The sequence below is a fragment of the Colletotrichum jinshuiense genome, chromosome 5 (assembly GCF_051148585.1).
Source record: "Colletotrichum jinshuiense chromosome 5, complete sequence".
NCBI lineage: Eukaryota > Fungi > Ascomycota > Sordariomycetes > Glomerellales > Glomerellaceae > Colletotrichum > Colletotrichum jinshuiense.
Genome location: NC_139312.1, coordinates 1,554,932 through 1,581,502, shown reverse-complemented (window position 1 = coordinate 1,581,502; position 26,571 = coordinate 1,554,932). Strand labels below are relative to the sequence as shown.

Genomic DNA, 26,571 nt, shown 5'->3' with positions numbered 1-26,571 from the left:
ACACCACCACCACCATCGCCAGAGGATCTATCTCGGTACCGCAGTATCTCAGTGGCCCTTCCCCCAAACCCAAAATCTGACCCAGCCTGCACGCTCCATGGGTGGTCCTAGGGTTCTCACCTCAGCCCAAGCATTCTCACAGCGGACGCCTCAGCCTCGACCTCCATTGTCCAAATTGAGTCCGAATCGAGCGCGCTCACTCATCCCACCGTCCAATGATGGTTCTACGACCCATGGCGAGACCGAATAATCCGAGCCGCACAGTGCCGCCCGCCAGGTCCGTCCACTTGGACGTGTCCAAGATGACAAATATCGCTCCTTGGAAGGAAGCGCCTTCGAGATAGAGCCCGTATTTGCGTTCGCCGACCAGTTTGCCGGAGCAAACGAAAAACAATGCCGTCTGTTCGGACAAAGAATATATTCACCCGGGGTCGCCGCATCCGCCGCGCTGTGCAATCTGTCAGTAGCTCGCAGAATGTTCCCATTTCGGGAACCAACCCACCCTCCTCCAAAGTCGACGTTCCCCAGGTCGCTAAACACTAAACAAAACCATGCTTGCTCAACTCGACTCTTTTCACAACCGCCCCCCCCCCCCCCCCCCCCCCCCCCCGGCAACAGTCGTCTATTAGTGCCGCATTGGGACCCCCGGGGGAGGGGGGTTGCTGCTCACCCACCGAGTTGACAGCGCCGATCCTACTCATTTCTTCTTCTCCCAGGCTGACTGGGCGGGCTCCCCTCACGTTTTCTTCTCGCGGAAAAGCCTCCGGCCCAACTATCTTCGCTCCTCCCCCTCTACAAGACTTGCAGAACCAGAGTTTCAGCTGTGCTTGGCAGCCGCTGCCAACGGCGACGGCCTGGGAGCCCGGGGCTGCTCTGCTGGACTCGCAGCGCATCGCAGCGTGACATGGCTCCGTCGACCCAAGGACAAGGCTTAGGCTCCTCCGGGATCATGATCTGCTGCCGCTTGTTATTCCTGTCCTTTCTATCTGTCTGTCTCTCTCTCTCTCGCTCTTTGTCGTTTCTGTGCGTGCATGCGTGTCTTTCCTCGGTGCGACGTCGTCGACTTAGGTGCTGACCCGACGAACCGGGCGGTTGTATAGCATCGCTTGACAGGCGTCAGGGCCAGGGTCGAGGCCCCCCCGGGGTAAGCGGCCATGACACCCCGACTCGGTCGTCGTGAAACCGCCGCAATAGGACACATCGCCGACTATGTGAAGACCCCCCTCTCCCTTCCCTCCCCTTCTCCTGGATGCCCACTCCGCGCCGTGTTGGTATTGCACGCCCGGCTGGATGGGCGGGCGAGTGTAAACAGCAGCAACAATAACAGCAGCAGCGCAAAGAAAGACCACCAAGAAAACCTAAAAGCACGCCGTGGACTGCAGTCGGGGTTGTACATGGCATTAACCCCCCATCCCCCGCTTAGCAATTTTTTTGTAATGGTTATTGTTGTAAAGCAGGATCCAACCAACTGAGAGGAGCCCCCCCCCCTTCCCCTGGCCCCAAAGGAGAAAAACCTCCAGTCCATCAGTCCATTAGTTAGTCATACAGTCGGGAAAACACTCGCGTCCGCAGCACCAACGCCGCAGCGAACAACCAACCCCACCTGATGATTATTCATCTCTGCCCGCCCGCGGCCCCGAGTCGGCAGGCGGCCCCGCGCGTGTAGTGCTCACCCTCGCAGACCTCGGGACGCCGTCTATTTTCAGCCATTCATGTCATGGTGGCTGTTCGACTGTTGCCAGTGCAGGGTTCGTCCGTATCCCATGTGGCTGAGGGGGGCAAGGGGGGACAAGGAGGGATATGCGGCTAGTGCCGAGTTGCAGGTTGGGGTGTTGGGATGAACGGCTGCGGGCAATGTGATTCGCTGGCCGTTTCATCAATTACACGTCCTTGCTTGCGCCGTATGCTTCGAGGTAACTCCAGAGAGGCTTGGGTTGAGCCTAAACATCTATACTCGTCCTTTCCAACGCTATTTTCATCAACTATACAGGAAACGCTACATACAGCCTGCGGCCATGGGAAGCCGGCGCCACACTTCTTGTTGGTTTACCCGACCTTGCGGCCAGCCAGACCCACGCTTTCCGCAACAATGCTGCAGCCCACGGCTCACGTAGTGATAGTTACAACCCCTCCCTGGGAGCCGTGAATTCCATGATAGTACAGCCAGTCGGCAACTTCGCGTCTGCTGATTGTGTACCCCAGAGCCGAATTCCCCGCCTGGCCAACTCGCACCGCCCAGAGTCCGTAGGGTTGCTCATAAGTGAGGAGAGTTGGCCGCACAATCAAAATGCTGCTGCACAGAGCCTGATGACACTCGAGCTCGATGATACCCTCCATTGCAAGCTTGTCGTCGTGGGGAGACCTCGATGCGACACTTGACGTTAGCTCTTCTTCGCCATTGCCCGCACCAGATCCTTGGCCCCCGCTGCGGCCGTAATTGTCGGTGCTGGTGTTTCTCTCAATGCGGTAACTGCTTGTACCGCCGCCGACGTTGCCGTGACGGTGCAGGCCTCGTTGGTTGTCGACGACAGCCGTGCTTTCGATCCCCATGAACCAGTTGTACAGGGGCTTGATCCGCAGCGCCAGTGGATTCCAGATGTGGTCGATCTGGCTGGTGATGGAAATGGTGCCTATGCTGACGAGGCGAGGCTTCCGTCTTGGAGCATTTCGAATGTAGCCAAGTTTCAGAGCGGCAAATACCATGAACATGGCCTCCTCGGAAATGTAGCAGTCATCCATGCGTCCCTCTCCAGTCGTCATCTCCTAGGTTGCGAAGCCCCCGATACCGAAAACTATGGTGTGCACAGGATCTCCCCCGAGGGCTTCGGGAAAGAGAACGTCGACGGCGGTCGCCATGTCGCCGAGATCGCCCTCGATGATCCGCAGGCGGTTGGCTTGCTCGTGATCCAGGCGCCCTGAGCGGTCCAACATCCTTTCCAATTTCGACCTGTTGCGGACATCTGTACAGTCACAGCATAAGCTGCAGAGCCCATAGAGGAGTGGAACGGAGCAAAGACGAAGGGGGCGGGGGTCAAGCCGTGCATAACCTCATGGTTCAGGAGCCTTTGGCACTTTGGAAAAGGAGGGGGTTACTGACACACGTGGCAAAAGACTCCCGCATCATCGAGGGCGCGTTTGAGGCATCGGAAGACTGTGAAACCGGTTGCGCCAAAGAAGGCGACGTGGTTCGCGGGGTCCGTCATGGCGACGGAGGACCCAGACTCGATGACCGGGTATTCCGCCGTGTGGTGGCGAAGCTTTGGACACAGCGACTGATTGCGGAAGCGATGGCCCGGGCGGAGATGGACTGGCGACGTGGGAGAAAGGGGACGTGGTGGATGACTATGGGGCGCCAGAGGGGGGTTTCAAGCAATGGGAGAGGAGAGTTGTGACATGTTGGTAAGTGAATAGATACCAGCGAGCTGCCGTTGGACGGCGATGTTGTTGCAAAGGAAGAGGCACAGCGAGAAAAGCGCCGAGAGGCGTCCGCTAGGTTGCTTCCGTGTTTTGCAGTTTGATCCTTCCAGCATTCGAAAGGGGGAAGCCAACAGTCTCGGGGTCCACTATCTAGAAGGAATCCAGGCAAAGTACGCGAGCAACTGACTCGCTCGGTGTGTGTTTCCAAAGTACGCAACAAGGCGGCGTCGAAGCGAAGTGAGGATGAGGAAAGAGATGCAGACGGTCGATGCGGGAGGATGACAGAGCAGGCGGAAATGAAGACAGAGACAGACTCTAAAACGGGATACTGAGGAGAGGTGCACTCATCACGGGCAGGATCTCCGTAGTCATGGGCTGCTTGGGTCTAGGAATGGAAAGATCAACCACGGGCGAAGGAAGCATGACACGCACCGGTGCGGTGGGTGCAGATACATGCGTTGGCTCGCAATAGAACCACCACAGCAAGGTATCGGTACTCCAAGGTAAGCGCGGAGGGTTCTCTTTGCGCTTACGGCTTCAACGGCACGGTGGCTTGGGAGAGACAGTCGGCTTTCTTAAGCAGTCTCGGGCACAGCATGCGCGACATGGCAGCGCCCAACCGTGGAAGGCGAGAGAGGAGGGGAGAGAGAGAGAGAGAGACACACACACATGAAGAAGACAGCACAGGGCTGAGGTGACACGCCTGCAGACCGACCTGCTTGCCTTGCCTTGCCTTGCCTTGCAGACGGTCACCCCTGTGGTGGGCTGCGTTTTGCGGCGGATGCGGTGTGTTATCTCATGTTTCAGATCGGTCCCCATCGAATGTTGGCCAAGCTTTGTGATGCTAAGTCGGGACGGTTGGTTGGGGGCAGGTGGCGGAGGCGAGAAAGAAGAAAACAGCTCAAGAGGAGATGAAGCGCGGAGGTGCGGGGGCAGCGAAGGATGAGAAGTCGAAATGCCATGAGAAGTCGGCTCCGAGTGCTCAGAAGGGGGCCTGTCAAACACAACAAAGCGGGCCCAACACGACGAGGGTGAGTGGGGGAGCGGGTGCATGCGACTGCGAGCTGCTGGTGCTGGTGCTGCAACATGAGGTTATTCTGTTGCCTGGCGGAAGCGACAGGACGCTGCAGCGCGCGATGAGACGTCGATGCGCAGGGTTGCGCCAACGGGGGGATGGGACTGGGACTGCAACTGCGACTGAGATTGGGACTGAGAGGCTGAGACCGGCTGTGTCGTTGTTTCTTCAACGTCCCAGACACTGTGCTTCGACTGTGTTCGGGAAGGAATCAGCCCCGGGGGGTGGATGGATCCGGGAGTGTGTTTAATCAACGGGACGACGTCGAAAACAAGGGTCGGGTATCGAGCCAATCGACGACTTGGTCGTACCGAACTCAAATGGACGTCCTCGAGGAACAGCCGCTGACGCGCCGCCTGTAGACTGTAGTGAGTGAATGAATCAGTGAATAGGCGCTGGACGAGAGATGCGAGATGCACTCAACTCACTCCTGGGGGAACACAGCACACTCTCACACTCACTCTTCTCACCATTACTCTTACCCTTGTCGTGGCTCTCACACTCATTCTCACTCCCATTCTCACTCCCACTCTTACTTTCACTCTCACTCCCAATCTCATTCTCACTCTACTCCCACTCCTCCCACCCTCACTCTCCCCGTGACTTTACTAAGCAACACAACAGAGCGCGCCTTTCCACCAACCAGCTGTGCAGCATCGCATCTTTCCCCGTCTCCCGCTGTCCGTCCCTCTGCATGCAATTTCACACTACCAGCGCAGCGTACTCGCCGAAACCCGTCGTGTCAGACTCGCAGCTTTGCCTGCCATTGCATGCCCTCGGGCAAGGCGCAACGGCTGAACCACAAGGCTTTCAACCCCGAAATGTCTCAGCTTGAGGGCGAGCTACCTGGGGGCCCTGGGGGTTCCCAAGCAACAATTACCCGCGATGAGAGACGAGGCCCAGTGCAGTGCAGTGCAGTGCAACCTCGATAACCTTCCTTCATACATGCTGGGCAAAGATTGTGTGCTCAAGCAAGCCACGAGCGAAACACAGTTTCCTTTGGCCGGGACGCCATGGATTCCCTCCGCCTCAACTCGACTAAAGCTCTTTCTTGACCGAATCACGCCGATCATCGACAGTGCCAATCAATAGCCAGAATTGGCATACGCTGTTGTTGTCCTGCATTACTCGCCTGTGGATTTATGCAAATCTCGCAGGTACTTCCAGCGACTTCGCCCTTGTACCTCCTCCGTACCGTTGCGATGAACCCCTGAATAGCCTGCATGTGGCAGGGGAGGGATGACGAGATCCTACCCACCCAGGCGCCGTCCCGTCCCAAATTCTCCACCTCTCCGAATACCAACAGCCGCTTTCCCCTTTCCGGCTGTTTCGTCCGTTCAACTCTCGTCCCTGGTCCCTGGGGCACTCACCTGTCTTACCCATCTAGCCGGCGGCAGTGAGGCGCTCTCCGCGATACACGCTCGTCTATTCGCCAGCCCTAGTATGGCCGTGCTCCCTCTGCACCTTGCCAAAGCGTGCTTCTTCCTCCCGTCTTACCCATGTCTTGTCTGCCTATTGCTAATTCCATATGGCTTCGGCCAACAATGCCTCTGTTTACTGCATCAGACGGCACTGCCGTCATCGCAAACCTCCGCCTCCCCCGCTGCCATCGAAATAGAAGCCTCCGGGGTCGTTCGGAGCTGGCCAGCGACCGAAGCCAGCCTCCGGACTGCTTCGGAACTGCTCATCACGAAACTCAGGTTGAGGATCGGGAAGCGCTCCATCGTGCTGCAGCGCGCCTGCATGCTCAGCATGGTGGAGGCCGACTTGCCGGCGACCCCTTTGCTCGTCGAGGCGATAACGACATCTACTGACCACCATATAAGCCCGACTTGTAAGTCGTCTCAGTCCTTCTTCTCACCACCTCTCAACTCATCATCTCACAGACTCGTCGACTCTTCACTTCATGCCCTCCTGCCAGCAAAGTATCGAAGAGTTCCAATTCCAGGGACCTTCTCTCACTTACACCGCCGCCTTTTGATTCAGAGCATCCTAATTGTTCGTGGAAGACCTCGTTTCTTCCCGCTGCCCTTGAACTCAACTCTCGATACTTGATATCAATCAATTCTTGATAACTGGCCCTTTGCCAAACATCACCAACCTTTGTCGACGTCTCTCTCGTCGACTTACATCTCAACAGGCCAAAGAATCCTGCCAAACGCCCAAAGCTCAGACACACTTAGCTCTTTTACCGTTTCGCCACCTCGATCAAAATGCCTGCCCGAGTCAACGTCCGTGAGGATGACCCCACCGTCATCGTGGGCCTTGCTTGCCGAGTCCCTGGGGCCTCCAACCCCAGCAAGCTCTGGGACCACATCGCTGCCCAGCGAGATGTCCAGAGGAAGATGCCCGAGGACCGTTTCAATGTAGACAACTACTGTGAGTTTTCCGATTCCCCGCCGCCGCATGCGCCAGAAGCTGACACGATCCAACAGACCATCCCGATGGCACCCGCAAGGGAACCGTGAGTATTCCTGTGACGGCAGACAGACACTCGAGAGACTGACACAGTTCCCGCAGACCAACGCCCGATTCGGCTACTTCCTTGACCAGGACATTGCCGAGTTTGATAACTCGTTCTTCGGCATTTCTGGAAAGGAGGCCGATGCCATGGACCCTCAGCAGCGTCTCCTGCTCGAGGTCGTCTACGAGGCCTTGGAAAACGCTGGAATCACTCTCCAGGACATCAGCGGCTCCTCGACCTCCGTTTTCTGCGGTAGTTTCACCAATGATTACCTTTCCATGACCGGCAAGGATTTGACGGCGAACTACCCCATGTACCACGCCACTGGTACCGGTAACGCCATCCTGTCCAACCGAATCTCGTACTTCTACAACTTGCATGGAACCTCCATCACGCTCGACACTGCCTGCTCTTCTTCTCTCGTTTGCTTCCACCTCGGGTACGTTTATCACTTTCTGGTATTTCCTCTCTGGAGTTGGAACGTGTTGACTGACAAGCCGTTGCAGCAACCAATCGCTGAGAAATGGAGAGGCTGACATCTCCATTGTTGTCGGCTCTGCCCTTCACTTTGACTCCAACATTTACATCACCATGACTGACCTCGGCATGCTCTCCACCGATGGTCGCTGCCGCGCTTTCGATGCATCAGGAAGCGGTTACGTCCGTGGCGAGGGTATTTGCGCGGCAATTCTCAAGCGCCAGAGCGACGCCGAGTTTGCTGGCGACAACATCCGTGCCATTGTCAAGGCTACTGGAAGCAACCACGATGGCCGGAAGAACGGCATTACTCTTCCCAACAGCGTTGCCCAGGAGGAGCTGATCCGATCAACCTACGAGCAGGCTGGCCTCAACCCGCTGCACACCCAGTACTTCGAGGCGCACGGCACCGGCACAGCGGCCGGTGACCCGATTGAGACTCGTGCCATCGGCGCCGTGTTTGCATCTGGCCGAACAAACCCTCTGTACGTCGGTTCGGTCAAAACGAACATTGGTCACCTCGAAGGTGCAAGCGGCTTGGCGGGTCTCATCAAGACCACCCTGGCGCTGGAGAACGGTCTCATCCCCCCCAACATGCACTTCAACACCCCCAACCCCAAGATCCTGTTCGACGAGTGGAAGATTGCAGTGCCTACAAAGATGACGCCGTGGGAGGTTCCCGAGGGCATTGCCCGCAGAGCCTCCATCAACTCTTTTGGCTACGGCGGTACCAACGGCCACGTCGTTTTGGAAGAGTACAAGAAGCAGACCCCCAAGGCGCGCCCTGTTGCTGCCATCGAGAACGGTGTCCATGCTCGCCCGTACCTCGTTCCGCTCAGCTCCCATTCAACCAAGGCCGGAGAGCTCACCGAGGAGACGCTCAAGAAGTACCTCGAGCAGAGCGAAGACATCAACATTGCCGACCTTTGCTACAGCTTGTCAACTCGCCGCACCCTGCACGGCCAGCGCTCATTCGTCGTTGCCAATGACTCGGCATCGTTGGCTGAGCAGCTGACCACTCCCCGCCCTGCCGCCAAGTGGACCTTGGCCAACAAGACGGCCCCTAGAATCGGCTTCATCTTCACTGGCCAAGGTGCCCAGTGGTTTGCCATGGGTCGCCAGCTTATTGAGGAGAGCCCCTTGTTCCGCCAGAGCTTGAAGCGCTGCGACAGCATCCTCCAGGCCCTTCCCGATCGGCCTGACTGGTCCATCCTCGAGGAACTCTGCAAGACAAAGGAGACCACCCTGCTCGGCGAGACACTGTACTCCCAGACCATTTGCACTGCCCTGCAGCTCGCTTTGCTTGATGTTTTGAAGGCATGGGGCATCACTCCCTCTGCAGTCGTCGGTCACTCTTCTGGTGAGATGGCTGCCGCCGCCGCCGCCGGAATCCTCTCCTTCGAGAATGCCCTCATTGCCGCTTACTACCGCGGCCGCTACATGTCTGCGCCCAACGAGAACGGTGTGCCCGGTGGCATGATGGCCGTTGGCCTCACTGAGGCGAAGGCCCTCGAGGAACTCAAGCCTTACAAGGGCCGCCTCTGCATTGCTGCCGTCAACTCGCCTAGCACCATGACGATCAGTGGTGACGAGGACGCCATCCTTGAGCTCAAGGAGACTCTCACCGAGAAGAAGGTCTTTGTTCGCCAGCTCATTGTGAAGCAGGCCTTCCACAGCCACCACATGAACGCCTTAGCGGGGGCCTATGAGAACGCTCTCAAGAACTGCAAGACCTTCACCACTCAGAAGCCGACTTGCCGCATGTTTTCCAGCGTCACTTCTCGTCTGGCCGACCACGAGGCTATGGGACCCAAGTACTGGGCCACCAACATGACGAATGCTGTCCGCTTCTCTGATGCTCTTACCGGCATCTTGCTCAACGAGGAGGATGACCAGAATGTTGATGTGTTGGTTGAGCTTGGACCTCACCCGGCTCTCAAGGGTCCTGCTCGCCAGACCACCCAGTCTCTCAAGCTGGATCTCCCCTACGTGGCCTCCTTGACTCGAGGTGTTCCGGACTTCGAGGGCCTTCTCAACCTTGCCGGTACACTTTTCTCTCTTGGATACCCCGTCGACCTTATTGCCGCCAACCAGAACCTGAGCCTGGGTGCCGACGGCAGCCTCGTCAAGGTCGATACTGGAGCCAAGCTGAACGATCTCCCGACTTACACCTGGGATCACCGCAGATACTGGACGGAGACCCGGTATCTGAAGGAGCACCGCCTCCGCAAGTACCGCCACAGCTTGCTCGGCCACATTATTCCCGGCTCCATCGCCAAGAACCCCAAATGGAGAAACTACCTGCGTCTCAAGGAGCTTCCCTGGCTGCAAGAGCACGTTGTCGATGGCAAGGTTGTTTTCCCTGGCGCTGGCTACATCAGCATGGCAATTGAGGCCGCCCTGCGAGTGGATGAGGTCGAGACCGCCAAGATGATCTTTGTCAAGGACATCGTCATCAAGAACGCGCTGCTCCTTCCCGAGAGCGACGATGGCATCGAGATCTTGCTCGAGCTTAAGCCCGTCACTCTCTCCGCCAAGAGCCACTCAGAGACCTGGTACGAGTTCGCCTGCTACTCTTACGACGAGAACAGCAACTGCACCCAGCACTGCCACGGCCTCATCAGCACCGAGAAGGGCGAGCCGGCTCCTATCCCGGAGCCTGTCTCTGGCGCGGTCAACCTCGGAGAGCTGGTAAAGAAGACCAACCGCTCGGTCACGAGTGGCCAGTTCTACAACCAGCTCGCAGGTCTCGGTCTTGAGTATGGCGAGAAGTTCCGCCTGCTTAACGGCTCTGTCGAGTCCGGCCCCGGCTTTGCCTTGTGCGACCTCAAGTTTGACCCGAGCGTTCTCCCACAAGAACGAGGCGACGAGACGGCTGTGCACCCTACGCTGCTGGATGCCTTCTTCCACGTCATCTTCAACGCCGTCGAGTCTCGCCTTGGTCGCCCCCTCGACGAGCCTTACGTGCCCTCCTTCTTCCGAACTCTCAAGATCTCCGGCCAGTTCTTCTCATGGACCCAGTCCACCGAGGTCAAGGACTTCAAGGTCGCCTCCTTCACCCAGCTGCCATCTCCTCGTGTGGCAATCAACGATATGATTATGCAAAATGCGGATGGCCAGCTGATGATGGAGATTGGTGGTCTGGAGGTGACCTCCCTGGGTCGCGAGATGCCGGAAGGCACCGGCCCGCGCACGCTCTTCTACCAGCAGAGGTGGCAGCCGTGCTTCGAGCTGCTCTCCAGTGCAAAGGGAAAGACCGTTAGTGAGATCGTTGACATCTTTGCTCATCAATACCCTGACAGCAAGATTCTGCATGTTACTTCCGATGTCGAGAAGACGCAGCAGATTCTGTCCACTCTCGGTGGCAGCAAGGGCGAGCGCCGCAGATTCCATAACATGGACGTGTGGTCCCTCAATGGCGCGAAGCTCGGCGAGGAGTTCGAGGCGCTGTCAACCAGCATGAACAACCTTGTCAACGTTGCCGAGCCCACGCCGGACAGCTACGACCTCGTGATTGTCAGCGAGACTGGTTCTATCAACGCCGTGCCCTTCATCAAGGACACCGGCTGCATCATCTTCGACGGGCAGAAGGGGTCTGTTGCCGCTGACCTTTCTGAGGTCTTCTCGAGCCCGATCTGCACGGCGCTGCAAAAGAAGAAGACCGCGGCGCCTCTGACCGGACCCGTCTCTGTTGTTATGCCCTCTGACAAGATGTCCCAGCGCACAATGGCCATTTACAACGCTTTTGATTCGGCTTTCGACGGCCGCATCATCACGAGCACCTTCCCTGAGATTGCAGAGGCCGGTTTGTCTCTCGTGGCTGACAACGTCGTCGTCTTGGCCACGCTGGACGAGATCATTGACAATGAGTCCATGTTCCTGGGAGTCCAGGCGCTGTTGGGAGCCACTCAGAAGAACGTCATCTGGCCTCTTGAGGGCGCCACTTTTGAGTCCGAGAGGCCTGATCTCGCTATGATCATTGGTCTCGTCAGGGCAGCCCGTAGCGAGAATGACACCTCGCGCAACGTCACCTTTGACTTTGGCAAGAACACCGCGGCGGATTCCGTTGCATCGCACATCATCCGCGCACTCGATGCCACGCTGGCAGAGGATGAGCTTGCCGAGCGCAACGGTGTTGTCTACATCCCCCGTGTCGAGGCAGATGACGGCCGCAACTCCAAGCTCCGCAACGGACCCGCACGAGAGCCTCGCCTGGAGCCTTTCGGTGAGCGCCGCCCCCTGAAGCTCACCTTCGGCAAGGTCGGTCTTCTGGACACCCTTCACTTCGCCGAGGATGAGGAGATCATCGACACCGAGCTTGCTGCAGATGAGCTGGAGATCGAGGTCAAGGCATCCGCTATCAACTTCCGTGACCTTGCTGCTTCTCTCGGCATCATTGACGACTACAAGCTCGGTGACGAGTGCGCCGGTATTGTTCTGCGCGTCGGCTCCGAAGTCAAGGACTACAGTGTTGGCGATCGCGTGGTCGCCTGGCGACCCGGTCAAGGCGCCCACCGCGCCATCTGCCGCAACCCTGCCTCCCTCTGCTCCAAGATCGAACCTAACATGTCTTTCACGGACGCTGCAGCTCTTCCCTGCATTCTCACGACCGCTTACTACTCCCTCCTCGACACCGCGCGCCTGCAGAAGGGCGAGACCGTTCTCGTCCATGCCGCTGCTGGTGGTGTCGGCCAGATGGCTGTCCAGATCGCTCAGCGGGTGGGTGCCCGTGTTCTCATCACCGTCGGGTCTCCTGCCAAGCGCCAACTGATGAAGGATGTCTACGGAATCAGCGAGGACTGCATGTTCTCCTCGCGTGACGACTCCTTCGCGGCTGGTGTGATGCGTGCCACAGATGGAAAGGGCGTTGACGTCGTTCTGAACTCGCTCGCGGGACATCTCCTTAAGGAGACCTGGGGCTGCCTCAACGCCTTCGGCCGCTTCATCGAGATTGGAAAGCGTGACATTCACGAGAACACCAAGCTTGACATGTCTCCCTACCGAAAGAACGTCATGTTTGCCTCGGTCGATCTCATTACAATGTAAGTTACCTTGCTTCCCATACTAACCCCCGCCTTTGCTCCTGCTCACATACATCTAGGTTCGAGAGGAACAAGGTCTTGGGCGCTCGCGTCTTCAGAGAGTGCTGCGAGATGGTGAACAAGGGAGAGATCAAGCTGCCGGCCATTCTGGAGGTGTCATACCAAGATGTCATCAAGGGCTTCCGTCTGCTGCAGATGGGCAAGCACGCTGGCAAGATTGTTCTCTGCCCCTCCAAGGACGACATGGTCCCCGTGATGCCCACCAGCTTCCGCAACACCACGCTCTTCAGCGCCGAGAAGACCTATCTCCTTGTTGGCGGTCTTGGCGGTCTTGGACGAACCCTCGCTCAGTGGATGGTTCGCAAGGGGGCCACCAAGCTCGCTTTCCTCTCTCGCTCTGGCGCCGATAAGCCAGAGGCCCAGGCAACTGTCGACTGGCTTGTGGAACGCGGTATCGAGGCCACCGTCTACCGTGGCGATGTCTCCAAGCTTGCCGATGTGCAGGCTTGCGTGGATGGCATCAGCAACCTCGGCGGTATCTTCCAGGCTGCCATGGTCCTGCAAGATGTTCCTCTCGAGACAATGACCTACTCCCAGTGGAAGCGCTGCGTCGAGCCAAAGGTCCTCGGTGCAAAGAACCTGCACGAGGCCTCCCTGGGCGTTGACCTCGACTTCTTCGTCTGCTTCTCGTCTGTGGCGGCAGTCCTTGGATCCAAGGCACAGGCCAACTACTCCGCGGCAAACAGCTTCCTTGATTCTTTCATGCGCCACCGTCGCGAGATGGGCCTTGCCGGCACTACTATGAACGTCGGAGCCGTCTCTGGCATCGGTGTGGTCAGCGAAAACGCCGCTCTGGCCAAGATCATGGAGCGTCTTGGAATGGACCCCATCAACGAGGAAGAGCTCCTGTACCAGCTTGAGGAGGCTGTCAAGGGAGACCGAAATGTCAAGATCACGTCCCGTGGCGTTGATGCTCATCAGATCATGACCGGAGTTGGTCTCATCAAGCCCGACGTCTACTGGGCCGCCAAGCCTCTCTTGAAGAACCTCTACTCCAACCACGACTTCGGTGGTTCCGGTGCAGCTGGAAAGAGCCAAAAGAACGTCATGGCCCTTCTCCGCGAGGAGTCCGACCCTGAGAAGCGTGTCGAGATTGTTCTGGACAACTTCCTTGACAAGATCGCCCAGGTCCTTGCCACTCCCAAGGAATCCATCATCCCTTCCAACCCTCTCTCGGCCTATGGCCTCGACTCCATCGTGGCTGTCGAGTTCCGGAAGCACTTCCGCAAGGAGATCCAAGTCGACATCGCTTTGTTCGACATTCTGGGTGCCACTAGCATCACAGCGCTGGTGCAGAAGGCCACCAAGATGATTGTCCTGACATCTACTACCAAAGAGGCCGGCCCTGCGGATGCCAAAGCAGAGAAGAGCAAGAGCGCCGATGCCGAGAGCACCGAGAAGTCGGCCGAGACATCGGCCATGGCCTCCGGAGAGATGACCAAGACCAAGACTGCCGCCGGTACCCCGATCCCCCTGTCGACCTTCCAGTCTCGTCTGTGGTTCGTGCACTCTTTCCTGGAGGACAAGTCTTTCCTGAACCTGCCCATCGTCATGAAGATCAAGGGCAGGCCGAACTTGTCCGCTCTCCGCGCGACAATGTACGAGCTGGTTTCTCGCAATCCGTCCATGCGCACGTCTTACTTCGAGGGTGACGAATTCGCCCAGCAGGAGATCCTTGAGGACTTCGACGTCGACGTCTCCTTCCGTGACCTTTCTCGCGAAGCCAACCCTGAGCAAGCTCTCGAGGAGTTCGTCAAATACAACCGGAAGATTGAGATGAATGTTGAAGAGGTATGTCTTTCTGAAGAGGAGCGTTTGCGATGTGCACTAACAACATGTCCAGGGCGAAGTTTCCAGTTTCTCGCTTGCCAAGCTGTCCGAGGACGACTGGGCCTTCATCTGCATGATCCACCACATCTCCATTGACAGAGGCAGCATGAAGGGCATGATGAACCAGTTCGTGTCCCTGTACGATGCCACGGTCCAGGGCAAGGACCTTGCAACTGTTCCGTCGCCCGAGTTCTCCTACGTCGACTTCTCGATCTGGCAGTAAGTCGAACTCGATTGAAACTTAAGAGACAAAGTACTAAAAAGTGATAGCAACGCCCGTCTCGCTTCCGATCTCATGCGACCTGACTTGGATTGGTGGAAGGAGCGCCTTGCCGGCATCCCTCAAGCCAGCAAGTTGTTGCCTTTCGCCAAGTGTGAACGCCCTCAACGATCGGACCCCCGCAGATTGGCCCTGAAGACCAACTTGAATACCAAGCTGTTTGCCCGCATGAAGCGTCTGGCCGCCCAGAACAACGGGTAAGTTTGCCACTCCAGGAAGACACCTACAATGCTCCGGATTATACTAACACCTTCCCAGAACTCCCTTCCACTTCATCCTTGCCGCTTTCAGGGCTTTCCTCTTCCGCTACACGCAAGAGAAGGATCTTGTCCTGCTCATGGTGGACGGCAACAGGCCCCACACCGACGCTGAAGACATCAATGGATTCTTTGTCAACTTGGTTCCTATCCGAGTGGAGGACGACTGCGAAGGCGCAACCTTTGACCAGCTCTTCGCCAACTGCAAGCAGAGAGCCTTGGAGAGCTTGGCGCACTCCGGTGTTCCCTTCGACACGGTTGTCGACATTTTGGGTGCGAAGAAGACCCCGAGTCACATGCCAGTCGGCCAGATCGCTGTCAACTACCAGGTTTGTTTACTTTTACGCTATGCAAGATTGTGCCTCCAACTAACATCCTCCAGATCCACGGCCCAACTCCTACCTACTCTACTACCGACTTCCAGATCCACAACATGGAGACGGATGACATTCCCACCGCTGCGGACATGCAGCTTGAGGCCCTCGAGACGTCCGATCACGCCCTGGACCTGCGCATCGAGTACTCGACCGCTCTTTACAGCGAGGCGGACATGGAGCGCTTCCTTGACAACTTCCTCACCTTCTTGTCCGGTTGCATCAAGGACCACCGCCAGCCCATTGAGGAGGTCGGCATGTGTGGCGAGATCGAGCTCAAGGCGTTGGCGAAAGATTTGTGGAACACGGAGACCCGCGAGAACCAGTGGGAGGGACAGAGCGTGCTGGTACGGAAATAAGCAAATCTTGATCCGTAAAGTATTTAGCTAATACTTTAAATAAAGGACAAAATCTCCCAAATGGCACACGAGCATCCCCAGAGCATTGCGATCAAGACGTCTGACGGTCAAAGCATCACATACAAGCAGCTGATCCAAGACGCGGCGAGCGTCGCCTCTGGGCTACTTGAGGCGGGCGTCAAGCCCGGCGACCGGATTGCCCTTCTCGCTTTGCCCGGTGTTGATGCCATCGTTGGCCAGGTTGGCGCCCTGATGACGAGGAGTTGCTACGTTGCCCTCGACACCGACTTTGCCCAAGACCGCCTTTCGTTCATGATCTCGGACGCTGGGAGCAGAGTCCTCCTAGTAGGCCCTGGTGCCGAATCTCTTGCTAATGATCTTACTGCCAAGGCGGTCGTTGCCCCCAAGGTGATCATGATTTCCGAGGCAGTGGGTGCCGCCCGCACTCCCTCGCAGCTGAGCCCCCGCCAGCCTCAGGACCCGTTCTACATGATCTACACCTCGGTAAGTGGTTTTACTTGCGATCCAAGCCAGTAAGGTACACTAACAAGTCCTACAGGGAAGCACTGGCACTCCCAAAGGAGTCTTGTTGACGGAGGAGAACACCCACCAGATGCTTGCGACTTTGAACAAGGACTACACCTTCACTTCCAAGGATAAGTTCCTGCACCAGTCCTCAATGTCCTTCGATCTTTCCATCGTTCAAATTTACTCCGCACTCACTGCCGGCGCCCAGTGCTTGGTCGCAGCATGGGAAACCCGCAAGGACCCCCACACTCTCGCCGCCTTCATGGCATCCGAAGGCGTGACGACGACTTACTTCACCCCAACGCAGTTTGCCCTCCTCCTTGACCTCAACACCGAAGCTCTCAAGAAGTGCAACAAATACCGCGTCGCTTACTTTGCCGGAGAAAGACTCCCGGTCCGCGTGGCCCGCAGCTTCTACGACCTCAAGACTCCCGCAACTCTATAGTAAGTGGATTTCTTCACGAGAACCATGAGATTGGGAGCTGACGATTACAAAGCAACACTTGGTCCCCATCGGAACTGATCGTGCAGACCTGCATTGCAAAGATCGAATACCCGGCCGATGGTGAAGTCAGCCTGCCCATTGGCTACCCAATGGACAACTGCCGGCACTACATTCTCGATAACAAGGGCAACCCTCTGCCCGCCGGCATGGTCGGCGAGCTTGTTGTGGGAGGCTCCCAGGTTGGTGCCGGATACCTCAACCGACCCGAGATCAACGCCAAGTCCTTTGTCGAGAACCCTTTCGCCAGTGACGAAGACCGCAAGCGGGGCTGGACCAGAATGTTCAAGACCGGAGACCGCGGCTGCTTCCGCACTTCTGACAAGCAGCTCGAGTTCCACGGCCGCATTGCCGGCGACAAGCAGATCAAGCTCCGAGGTTTCCGAGTTGATCTCGGCGAGGTCGAGCAGAGAATCTTCCAGGAGGCGCAGTCTCGACTCGTTGACATTGCCGTCATTGCCAGGACCATTGAGGCCGGGCAGGAAGACCTGCAACTGATTGCTTACGTGGTGCCCAAGAAGAACCTCACCGCTGCCGAGAAGCAGTCATTCGTCTCGACTATCCACCGCAAGATCAAGCCCCACCTTAACGGTATGCAACATACTTCCTCTCCCCTTGATCGCTCAATCTTTTCGGGATGAAAGCTGACAATCCGGAAAGACTACATGCTTCCCAACGCCTACAACTTCCTGACAAAGCTTCCTGTGACCATCGGCGGAAAGGTTGACCGACGCAACCTCCTCAGCCGTGACTTGGAGCTTCTTTACCCGACAACTGCGACGGCCACCAAGTCTACCGTTGCTTCTGCGGGCGCCAGTGATCTCGAAGCCTCCGTAATGGGACTCTTCCAGGGTATCCTGGGAGACAAGTACTCTGACGTGAACGACAACTTCTTCCAGAGGGGCGGTCACTCGATCCTCCTCGTCCGCCTCCAAGCCAAAATCAAGAAGCAGTACAAGATCGCACCGACCCTTCCCCAGATGATCAAGGAGCCCACCGCAGCAGCCGTGTGCGCCTTCATCCGTCGCAACAAAGGCGATGGCTCCGGCGGCAAGGCGGGGTTTGAGAACGTCATCAGCTGGAACGTCGAAACCAAGCTGCCCAACGACGGCCGATACATCCCGCGATACGGCGCCCCGCGCGTCGACCGCGACGAGCTCAGCAAGTTTCTGATCACCGGCGGCGAGTCTTTCATCGGACTGCACCTGCTGGCCGAGATCCTCAGCACCAAGCCCGACTCCACCGTCTACCTTCTCGGATCGATGGACCAGATCGAGCCCTCCAAGGTCGTGAGCGAGATGGCCAAGTACGGCCTGATCGACGACCACAGCAAGAAGGGCGCCGTCTTGACCGAGAAGCAAGTCCTCGGCCGCATCAAGATCGTTCCCGGTAGCCTTTCGCAGCCCAGCTTCGGCCTCAGCAAGTCGGCGTTCCGCATCCTGGGTCAGACGGTTGAATCCATCTACCACCTGGGCGGCCACGTCTCGCTGCTCAAGACCTATTCGTTCCTCAAGTCCATCAACGTCTCCCCCATCTTCGACCTCATCCGCCTCGCCGGCACAGGCGATCGTCTGTCCGAGATTCACTACCTCAGGTATGTCGCACACCGGGATGCCATTAACCCGCTTCGTTCTAACCTTCATTAGCACTTGGTCCGTTGCGCACCTGCAGTCGTGGTCTCATTCCAAGCGCACCCGGCCAGACTTCGTCACGGCCGAAGAGGAAATGTCCCACTTCCAGCCGCCGACTGAAGACGAGTTCGGATACTTCAAGTCCCGTTGGGTTCGTGCCTCCTTCACTAACCAAAGTTACTTCCGAGCGCTCTGGCTAACAGCTTCAAAAGGTAGCGGAGAACCTCCTCTGTCACGCGGCGTCCCGAGGCTTCCCGGTCACCATCACCCGCGCCTCCGCAGTCACTGGGTCTTCTCACAACGGCAACCTAGACCCCGCCGACGAATTCACCCTCCGGATGATCCTCAGCATGATCGAGTCGGCCAAGGTCCCGCAGATCGGCCAGCCCAACCAGCCCGGCTTCGCCGTCGACGTCATCCCCGTCGACTACCTCGCCCAGGGCTTCCTCGCGCTCACGTCGGAGAAGGAGGCGCTCCACTCAGGAACCGCCGCGGCGAACTACAACAAGCCCAACATCTACCACATCGGCAACCACACGCCCCTCAAGCTAGCCGAGCTGCCCGAGATCGTGGCCCGGCTGAGGCCGGACGGCAAGCGCGCCGAGGTCGTCTCGCTGGACGACTGGCTCCGGTCCATGGACAGCGGCAACGAGGACGAGGCGGCCGTGAGGAACACGGTCCTCAAGGAGTACCTGGCCACCGGCTACGTCATGTTCTCGCTGGACAACAGCAAGACGTCGGCCCTGCTGGAGACGCTGGTGCCCGGGCTCGACGAGAAGTGCCCGGCGGTCGACGCCGAGTTCCTGGGCCAGCTCTGGCAGAGGATCAAGAAGGCCGAGGTCGCCAAGGCATAAGATGCCTTGGGTGAACGAATCCCCTCAATAAAAACCCAAACATGGGACAAGGCGGGCTGGCTGGCTGGGTGTACGATACTGTACAGGCAACGATGTATGATTCACGGCTGTAACGATTGGTGTTGTATTGTGTATTTGTTTTCCATATTTCTCCTTTCTTTTGTATCGGCATTTTAAGAACCTAGACTGTAATGTTTCCATATAATCCTTAGACTGTACTGGTAACGGGGGGGGCGGGCTACGGTGGGGGGGAGTTTTTTGTAATTTTTAGAATAGAATTTGCATATAATCCGAGATGAGTCCTACATTGCCTGTGCCAATATTGTGTTTCCAACGAGTGAGATGGGAGGAGTAGTTACGATCGATGCCAGACTTTCTTTCCTGGAATGGCGAGAAGGTAGATAGCCAGGTACGTACCCCAGTAGGAAAGGGACGACCGGGGGGTCCGCAAGAAATACAAAAAAGGTGGGGGAGGGGTTCGGTGTGTCGGTGAACGATAAGCTACGGCTCCACTAAAATTTTCTCTGGACGGGCGGGCGGTTTGTCCCCGGGCTCGAACTTTTGCTTCTCTCTCTCTCCCCCCTCTCCCCTCCCTTCCCCCTTCTTGACGTCGCCCGGCTCAACTGCTTCGAGGCCAAAAGTAAACAAAAAAACCAACAGCGAAAGACACGAAAAATCTTTCCCCTTACGAACCCCATATCACGACCGGCATTTCTCGCAGCCCGGGGGAGAAAAAAAAAAGTCAAAGCGGCCGAGCGAGTCCGATTCCGAGAGACGAGACACACGCAAACACACACACACAAACACCCGCACACACGCACACACACAAAATGGCTCAGGGCGGAGTGAAGTCCTCGTCGCGCCCGGCGCCGACGGGCAAGCCGAAGCAGAAGCAGTCCAAGAACGCGTCGCGCGTGGCGAAGCCGCAAAAGGCAAAGGCGCACGGCTCGGCGGACAAGATGCAGAAGAAGCTGGCGGCGGGCCTCGTGTCGCGGACGGAGAAGCTGCTCGGCGAGCGGGCGGGCCACCTGGAGCTCATCGGCAAGGGCAAGAAGGGCGCCAAGGAGGAGAAGGTGCACAAGGGCGGCAGCCGCAAGTTTGGCTAAAGGGGGCCCCCTATTTTCTACGAGATCTCGGTTTCTTCCTCCTTCTTTGGAGGGGCGGGGAGCGTCACATCTCCTGTTGGTCGGAGGCTGAGAGCGAAGGGAGTCGCGGAAGGCTGGCGGCCGACCACGGCAACGGAGGGAGAGGCTGGGAGATGGGCGATGGACGGCGGGCGAGTCCTGTGAAGCGGGAGGAGGGTGGTTTGGTGGGCGATTGGCGTTCGCTTGCCCTCTGGCGAGAAGGTGCGAAAATCCGAAAGACTAGGGGAGGGGGGGAAACCCGCCTTTGCGACTGCGATGGATGGTCGGTCTCTCATGCAAAGGCAGCGTTGGAAGACTGCCGGCCCAAATGGGGCCGCGAAGACTGCGGGTGTTGGACGACTAGATACCCCAATAAATCGACAAGCATGTTTCTGTTCAAATTACCAGTGATGGACTTTCAATGTTTGGAGCATCCCCCCCTTTCTCCCACCCCCCACCCCCGAATCTAGGCCTCGGGGACGTGGGAGAGTGAATGAGTAGGCCGATGGAGGAAGGTAGACATGCATCCGTCCCCAGGCTATGCGAATTGGTGTGTATCGCGGCCAACGAGTCGTGGCAGAGGGATGAGCTCCGCACTGGCATGAGGCGCCGGCGTCCTTAGCAGGGTGACTTTCCAGAACCACATCACACAGAGTGCACTGAATAGCTTTCCGCACGTAAGAAGCAATAGGTTATACGAAGGAAAACGCAAAAGGCGGCACGGCCAATGCTATCTAGGACCCTGCGGTAATGTGGTACGCTGCCTCATTACACACGACTTGGACAACGGATGTATCGAACCCAAACACCTAAAATCCTCGCTGACACTATCCAGGGGGCGTGCTACCACCTACTCAACGGAGACGTCGATTGAAGCGCAACAGAAGAAAAAGGGAAACCCCCCTCCAAGGATGACTTCTTAAAACATATTGAAAATAAAATAAAATAAAAAAGGTAAATGGGAAAGTATCCTAGGGGTGTGGGGTATCCAAGGTTTCGCTGTTGACCGGCTTTGATCGGCGATGACGTCCAAGTCCGACGGGCTTTTGCGGGCGGCCGGTGCAGTGGAAAAAAAGTTTCAAGGGCACCTCGGTATCGAGCAGAGTCCCGCAATGCTATTATGCGAAGGGGGGGGGGGGGCTTGCGACTCGATACGCGGTAGACCGAATCAATGCAGCGGGCGCCGTTCTGTTCCAAGGGCCGTTGCATGGCCGGTGCTCCATAGAAACAAAACTTAAGAGAGCAAATATTGGCGGCGGCGAAGGGGGTGTAAAGCAAACAAAAATACGGTGTTGGGCCACAAAGGCGTGCAAAGAGAGAGAGAGAGAGCCCCCGGCGAGGCGGTCGGGGACAGACAGCGTTGCAGATCAGCATCCGGGATCTGTCAACGTCTCCTGCCTCCCGTGCTTCAGATCGTCGCGTTTCCCCCCCAGGATCTGCCGGCCCCGTCCTCGGACGTCCAGGTGACCCGTGTCAGCCAAGGACGGTCCGGAGCCGTTGGGGAAAGGGGAGGGGTCCTTGGGGGGGGGGATTCGGTTCCCGGCAACGTCGAGAAAGAAAGATGTACAGTGAAACGGGAAATGGAAAAGAACCGAAGCGTTCGTATTCGGGGGTGGGGAGAACACTTTCTCGAAGGCAAACATACACAAACATACACACACCCGGGGTAGCTACTCGGAGAAACCACAGAGGCTACAATCTGGGGGTTGGCCGCGGCCGAGAATTAAACAGGCTGATAGATGATTACAAACTACGTCTTTCACCGGCCCTTCGCCGGATCAAACTTCACCATACACCGCATAATTCACGAGGATGCCAAAACTTCCAAGTCATGATGCCATTGCGAGGTTTATTTACGCCCGTGGGTGCTCGCTTGCTCATGAACCCAACCCATCTCACAGGACCTCCATCTAGACACAGGTGATATTCCAGTAATATATCAACATTTCATCAGTGAAACACGAGCTCCAAGGAAAGACTTGCACGTCCAGCGTGTCGTAGTTGGCTGAGCCGACTCAGTGTTACTGTCCATTCCGTCATGCGTCGTGATATTGTGTGCCCGTACAAATACACAGCAGAAACACAGATCTTGTACAGAAAAATGCGAAACCGGGCCCCCCTCCACTCCTCAGTAGACAACCGCCACCCTTCTGCGCCGGCGGGCTGGCTTCTGCTCGCCCACCAACGGCGGCCCGGGCATGGGGTACTCGAGGTTGTCCGTGTAGATGTTGAACTTGATGCCCGGGTCGGCGGCCTTGTACAGCTCCGTCGCCTTGACTCCGGGGGGCTTGTCGGACCCGCCGCCCTGGACGTCGAGGTTGAGGCACTGCGGGTAGTTCTGGGCGCCGCCCTCGCGGCCGCCCTCGTGCAGCGCGATGGTCTCGTGGCGGAGGACGTACTGGCCCGGCGCGATGTTGGCGGGGATCGTCATGGTCCACGACTTGTTGTTCGCGAGCATGTCGTCCGAGCCCCACTTGCCGGGCGCCTTGGAGCCGTCGACGACGCCGACGGCGTCGATCTTGAAGAACTCCAGGTCGGCCTTCTTGACCTTGGCGCAGTCGCCGTTGCAGGGCGCCAGGTAGTCCATCATCGGCCCGTGGTGGGACTCGGGCCAGTCGGTCCAGTAGACGGTCACGTTGGAGCCCGCCGTCACCTTGGCGGCGATCGGCGCCGGCTCCGCCCCGATGTGGCAGATGATGTCCGGGTCCGCGTACTTATCGACGGCGACGAAGCCGTTGGACAGGTCCTTCGGGATGGACCAGCCCACGACCTGTGGCGGCGGGCTCTTGTACTGCATCTGGGGGCTGTAACCCTCGTAGCTGGGAAGTCCGGGTCAGCGTCTGGGCCAAAAGGGGGTCGGGCCGAGGTTTGGACTTACAAGACTCCGTCTGCCATGATGCCGTTTACCGTTCCATGGGCTCGCACGGTCTGAAGAGCAGCCGAGGCCAAGAGGGCGTACTTGAAAGCAGACATGTCGATTATGTTTGTGCGTATCTTGAATGAGTGGCGGGTTGAAGAGAGTCCGGAGAAGTTGGCGTTTGAACACAATCTCGTCGGAAAGCACTGTTACTTTTAAGGATTGTCTTCGATTATAAGTTTCTTGATAAAGAGGGATCGGCAACTGTGAATGAGGTTAGAGAGAGAGAGAAAAGAGTGTGTTAGTCGACCAGCGCACTATAGTATTATGAAAGAATGTGAGTTGCTTTTCTGAATATAACTTTGATGGAGGTATTCTTGGACGCCTTTATTATATCACACCTCGCCCTACCTACCAATGCTGCAGCTGTAACGCCTCTCGCTCCCGGACCTCCATTCATCCGTTCAAACAAACCTTCAACGCCTCCTGTGCGCTGATGTTGAGACCACCTCGAGAGCAAAATCGCAAAACATCAGACACGGAGGAGACGATGAACTCAGGTAACGACCGGGATCCAAGCTATGATTGGCGAAGATCGGATCTTCGCTATCCAAACCGATTGTTCACAGTATCACCTGGTTCTGGTCCCTGTTTCAAGACGGGGATAATCCATTGTTCGGTCGCGCGTCTCTCCCCCAAAACGTCTGTGCTGGCCACCCTACTGAGCCTCATGGAGTGTGTAGAGTTATCTTCCGACGACTTTGCACGTTTTCTGCTGTCTGTTGTGGGGTTGGAATGGTAGGTTCCGAGTTCGGACAGCATGGCCATCCTGGACAAAGTCGGGGATTTCGACTCTTTAGGTTGGACTTTTCACTTGTCGCCGGGCTTCGTCTCAAAAACTTCCCAATCCGGTATTGGCCACGGCTCTGCGCCCAGGCCTTTAGCCTCTCATATTTTTCATGCGATTATCCTATATTGATGAGTTGATATACGGTCATTACTCCGCGACCGTTTCATCCCTCCACAAGTGTTCATCTCCTCGCCCAGCGCCGCACAAGCCTGTATGACGTGCTTCTACGACAGAACTTTGATGCTTTTGGTTCCATCTCGTCGATTCACCCGTATGGCTCGGCATGCCTCGCACCTGATGAGCCGATAGAGTTGATAATAGGTCCCGGTTGCTGTGCGGGCGCCTGGCGTTCGCCATAAGTCTCTCGGAAGCAAAGATCTCCACATCAATTTCCATTGATGAAGGCAGGCGTAGCAGGCCCCATTTGGTGACGCCACAACGGTCTACCTCGGTTGACCCAAGTTTTCTGCATTCCTCGAATCAGGCAGCCTGCCCGGCAAGCGAGATCCCGCTATTGTTGCCGATTTTTCCAAGTAATTGGATGATAACACAAGGGCCTCCACACACGGGTTTGCGATATGCGAATGTGTTTTGACGTCCAGCCCTCCTAACTCCATAACACCACGAAATAATGTCGAAACCCCAGTTCCGCCGTGGCGGCAGACCATCCATCCGAAAGTTAAACCGTCCCGTGTTACAACAGCTCAAAGTCGTCCAGCTTGTCGCGGTACTTCATGATGTTCCTCTTAACCTTGCTGCCCACGGTCCAAGTGACGAAGTCTTCCATGCTGCGGGTGACTAGGAACGCCGGGTCGACGCAGGTTTCCGTACCCACACGAACATGGCCCTGCTCAATGAGCTTCGTTGCCGCCTGAACGGTCTCGGCCATCCTGCAAACTCGGTTAGCGTTGCGCCGCAAGAGTATGCAATGGCGTATAGTGTTTTCCATACCGAAGGCGGGTCATGACGACCGGAAGACGGCGTCTCGCAAAGGCACTGACTGTGACGTTGTGTTCGACGGCAGACAGTTTGGAAGCCGAGGAAAGAATTCCCATGTCGTACAGCTTGTCCAGGAGGAGCTTCTCGTGCTTCTGGCGGGCCGCATTGTCAGGTGGGAGGAGGCTGACCCTGTGAGCCAGCTGGCGAATGGACTGCGGGGCTATTATCAGTTGCTAGAACGTGGTATAATCGGCTTCGATATGGACTCGGCTTGGAACAGTGCTTGTCAAACTTACGCCGCATAGTCGGTTGTATCTGTGCTGTTCACGCTCGTCAGCAGGTCTTCATGGTACGGCCACCGGGGATAATACTCACATAATCCTCAGGCTTCTGGATCATATACCTGCGCACCTGGTTATATGTTAGAGCGCGTCGTGATTTACTCGTCGCTTGGGATTCGTCGTACCACTGCGGCATCTCGGTGATCGCCATCCTGATGAAACCATTGTTAGCAAATGCGCCTGGGGCTGCTGCACGCGCGGGCTGCGATTGATCTCGGTACCTGTTTGTATGTGATGAAGTCGTGCTTCCGTAGAAGCTTCTGCTCGTGAAACTTGAGTTTCCGCACCATCTTGGATTGCTGGCGTAGGGGATTGTGGGATCGATTTGGCGAATGTCGATGGTGACGGGTTGTCGAGCGAAGGAAAAGTTCTGGAGCTAAGGCGGGACAAATTTCCTTATCGGGGCCTTATCGCAAAAGTGGAGCGGAATATTCCGTCTGCATACCCAAAAATTCCCGTGACAGCTTCAACCTTCGCGACAGACCACGCCTCGCCTCCAATTCGACCTAATCCCCAAACCCCAGCCATGCCGCCTAGATTACCGTTCATCTCGGCCGTCAAGGCCCCGAGTGCCTTCATGGCTCGCATTGCGCGACCATTCTCGTCAACTCCCGCCGTGTCTCGTATGTCAATGCCTCCCTTCGCCCTCCTTGTTCCCAGCGAGCCGTAGCTAATGCAAGTCGCTGCAGAGTCCTCTGACCCGATTACGAATCTTCTGGCGCTCGACGAAAAGCCCACTGTCCACTCGGCCGACCGAATTCGCAGTCTCATCAACAAGAATAGCAAGGCACGTATGGATGGGTCTGTCGTCCGCAAGCGCACCATGCTCGAGTCCCTCCGCGAGAAGAAGGTCAGCGACGATTACCTTAAGCAAATGCCGCGTCGCTGGCGCTCCGGTGAGGTGTACGCGCCGCACGATCTCAGTCCTGTCGAGATGGAGAAGTGGCGCAAGCCGAAGCGCCCCAATGTCGATGTCGTCGACCTGCTGGGCATCAACCCCCTGGATCATTACAGAGTACGTATCATACGACTGTCGACGGCAGGCTATCCGTAGCCGGCAACGCCATCTCACAGTACTAATGATGACTTGCAGAACTTCTCCATGATTTCCGAGTACATGACATCGTTTGGTCAAATTGAGCACTCCAAGAACACGGGACTGCGCCCGGTGAACCAGAGGCGGATGGCTAAAGCCATCAGGAGAGCGATTGGCATGGGTATCCACCCTAGTGTGCACCACCACCCTGAGTTGCTGAGGAAGAGATTCCGCCTCAACGCGTCGTGGAAGTAAATTTCTATGTATTTTAAAG

General features: G+C 57.0%; 6 protein-coding genes across 6 annotated transcripts; 3 read left to right on the top strand and 3 right to left on the bottom strand.

The window, feature by feature from the left end:
* Positions 1–2,106: 2,106 nt before the first annotated feature.
* On the bottom strand, positions 2,107–3,203 carry EsH8_V_000409 (uncharacterized protein; the record flags this gene model as incomplete). Its single annotated transcript, XM_083272925.1, has 3 exons — positions 2,107–2,763; positions 2,806–2,960; positions 3,098–3,203. 3 exons carry the CDS (start codon positions 3,201–3,203, stop codon positions 2,107–2,109), a joined length of 918 nt encoding a protein of 305 aa, XP_083125640.1.
* Positions 3,204–6,705: 3,502 nt separating this feature from the next.
* EsH8_V_000408 (uncharacterized protein) lies at positions 6,706–19,150 on the top strand (the record flags this gene model as incomplete). The annotated part of the gene is made up of 15 exons (XM_083272924.1): positions 6,706–6,871; positions 6,928–6,956; positions 7,013–7,395; positions 7,463–12,475; positions 12,535–14,326; positions 14,379–14,584; positions 14,636–14,842; positions 14,904–15,231; positions 15,285–15,623; positions 15,681–16,139; positions 16,195–16,607; positions 16,661–17,256; positions 17,326–18,259; positions 18,312–18,447; positions 18,509–19,150. The coding sequence occupies 15 exons, from the start codon at positions 6,706–6,708 to the stop codon at positions 19,148–19,150; spliced, it is 11,643 nt and encodes a 3,880-aa protein (XP_083125639.1).
* An 830-nt stretch (positions 19,151–19,980) lies between these two features.
* EsH8_V_000407 (DUF2462 domain-containing protein) lies at positions 19,981–20,256 on the top strand (the record flags this gene model as incomplete). The annotated part of the gene is made up of 1 exon (XM_083272923.1): positions 19,981–20,256. The coding sequence occupies one exon, from the start codon at positions 19,981–19,983 to the stop codon at positions 20,254–20,256; it is 276 nt and encodes a 91-aa protein (XP_083125638.1).
* A 2,146-nt stretch (positions 20,257–22,402) lies between these two features.
* EsH8_V_000406 (lytic polysaccharide monooxygenase auxiliary activity family 9 protein) lies at positions 22,403–23,247 on the bottom strand (the record flags this gene model as incomplete). Its single annotated transcript, XM_083272922.1, has 2 exons — positions 22,403–23,093; positions 23,153–23,247. The coding sequence occupies 2 exons, from the start codon at positions 23,245–23,247 to the stop codon at positions 22,403–22,405; spliced, it is 786 nt and encodes a 261-aa protein (XP_083125637.1).
* Positions 23,248–24,675: 1,428 nt separating this feature from the next.
* Positions 24,676–25,551, bottom strand: EsH8_V_000405 (snoRNA-binding rRNA-processing protein IMP3; the record flags this gene model as incomplete). The annotated part of the gene is made up of 6 exons (XM_083272921.1): positions 24,676–24,871; positions 24,933–25,132; positions 25,217–25,240; positions 25,296–25,331; positions 25,387–25,413; positions 25,483–25,551. The coding sequence occupies 6 exons, from the start codon at positions 25,549–25,551 to the stop codon at positions 24,676–24,678; spliced, it is 552 nt and encodes a 183-aa protein (XP_083125636.1).
* Positions 25,552–25,787: 236 nt separating this feature from the next.
* Positions 25,788–26,552, top strand: EsH8_V_000404 (ribosomal protein S18; the record flags this gene model as incomplete). Its single annotated transcript, XM_083272920.1, has 3 exons — positions 25,788–25,884; positions 25,951–26,276; positions 26,355–26,552. 3 exons carry the CDS (start codon positions 25,788–25,790, stop codon positions 26,550–26,552), a joined length of 621 nt encoding a protein of 206 aa, XP_083125635.1.
* Between the last annotated feature and the right edge of the window lie 19 nt (positions 26,553–26,571).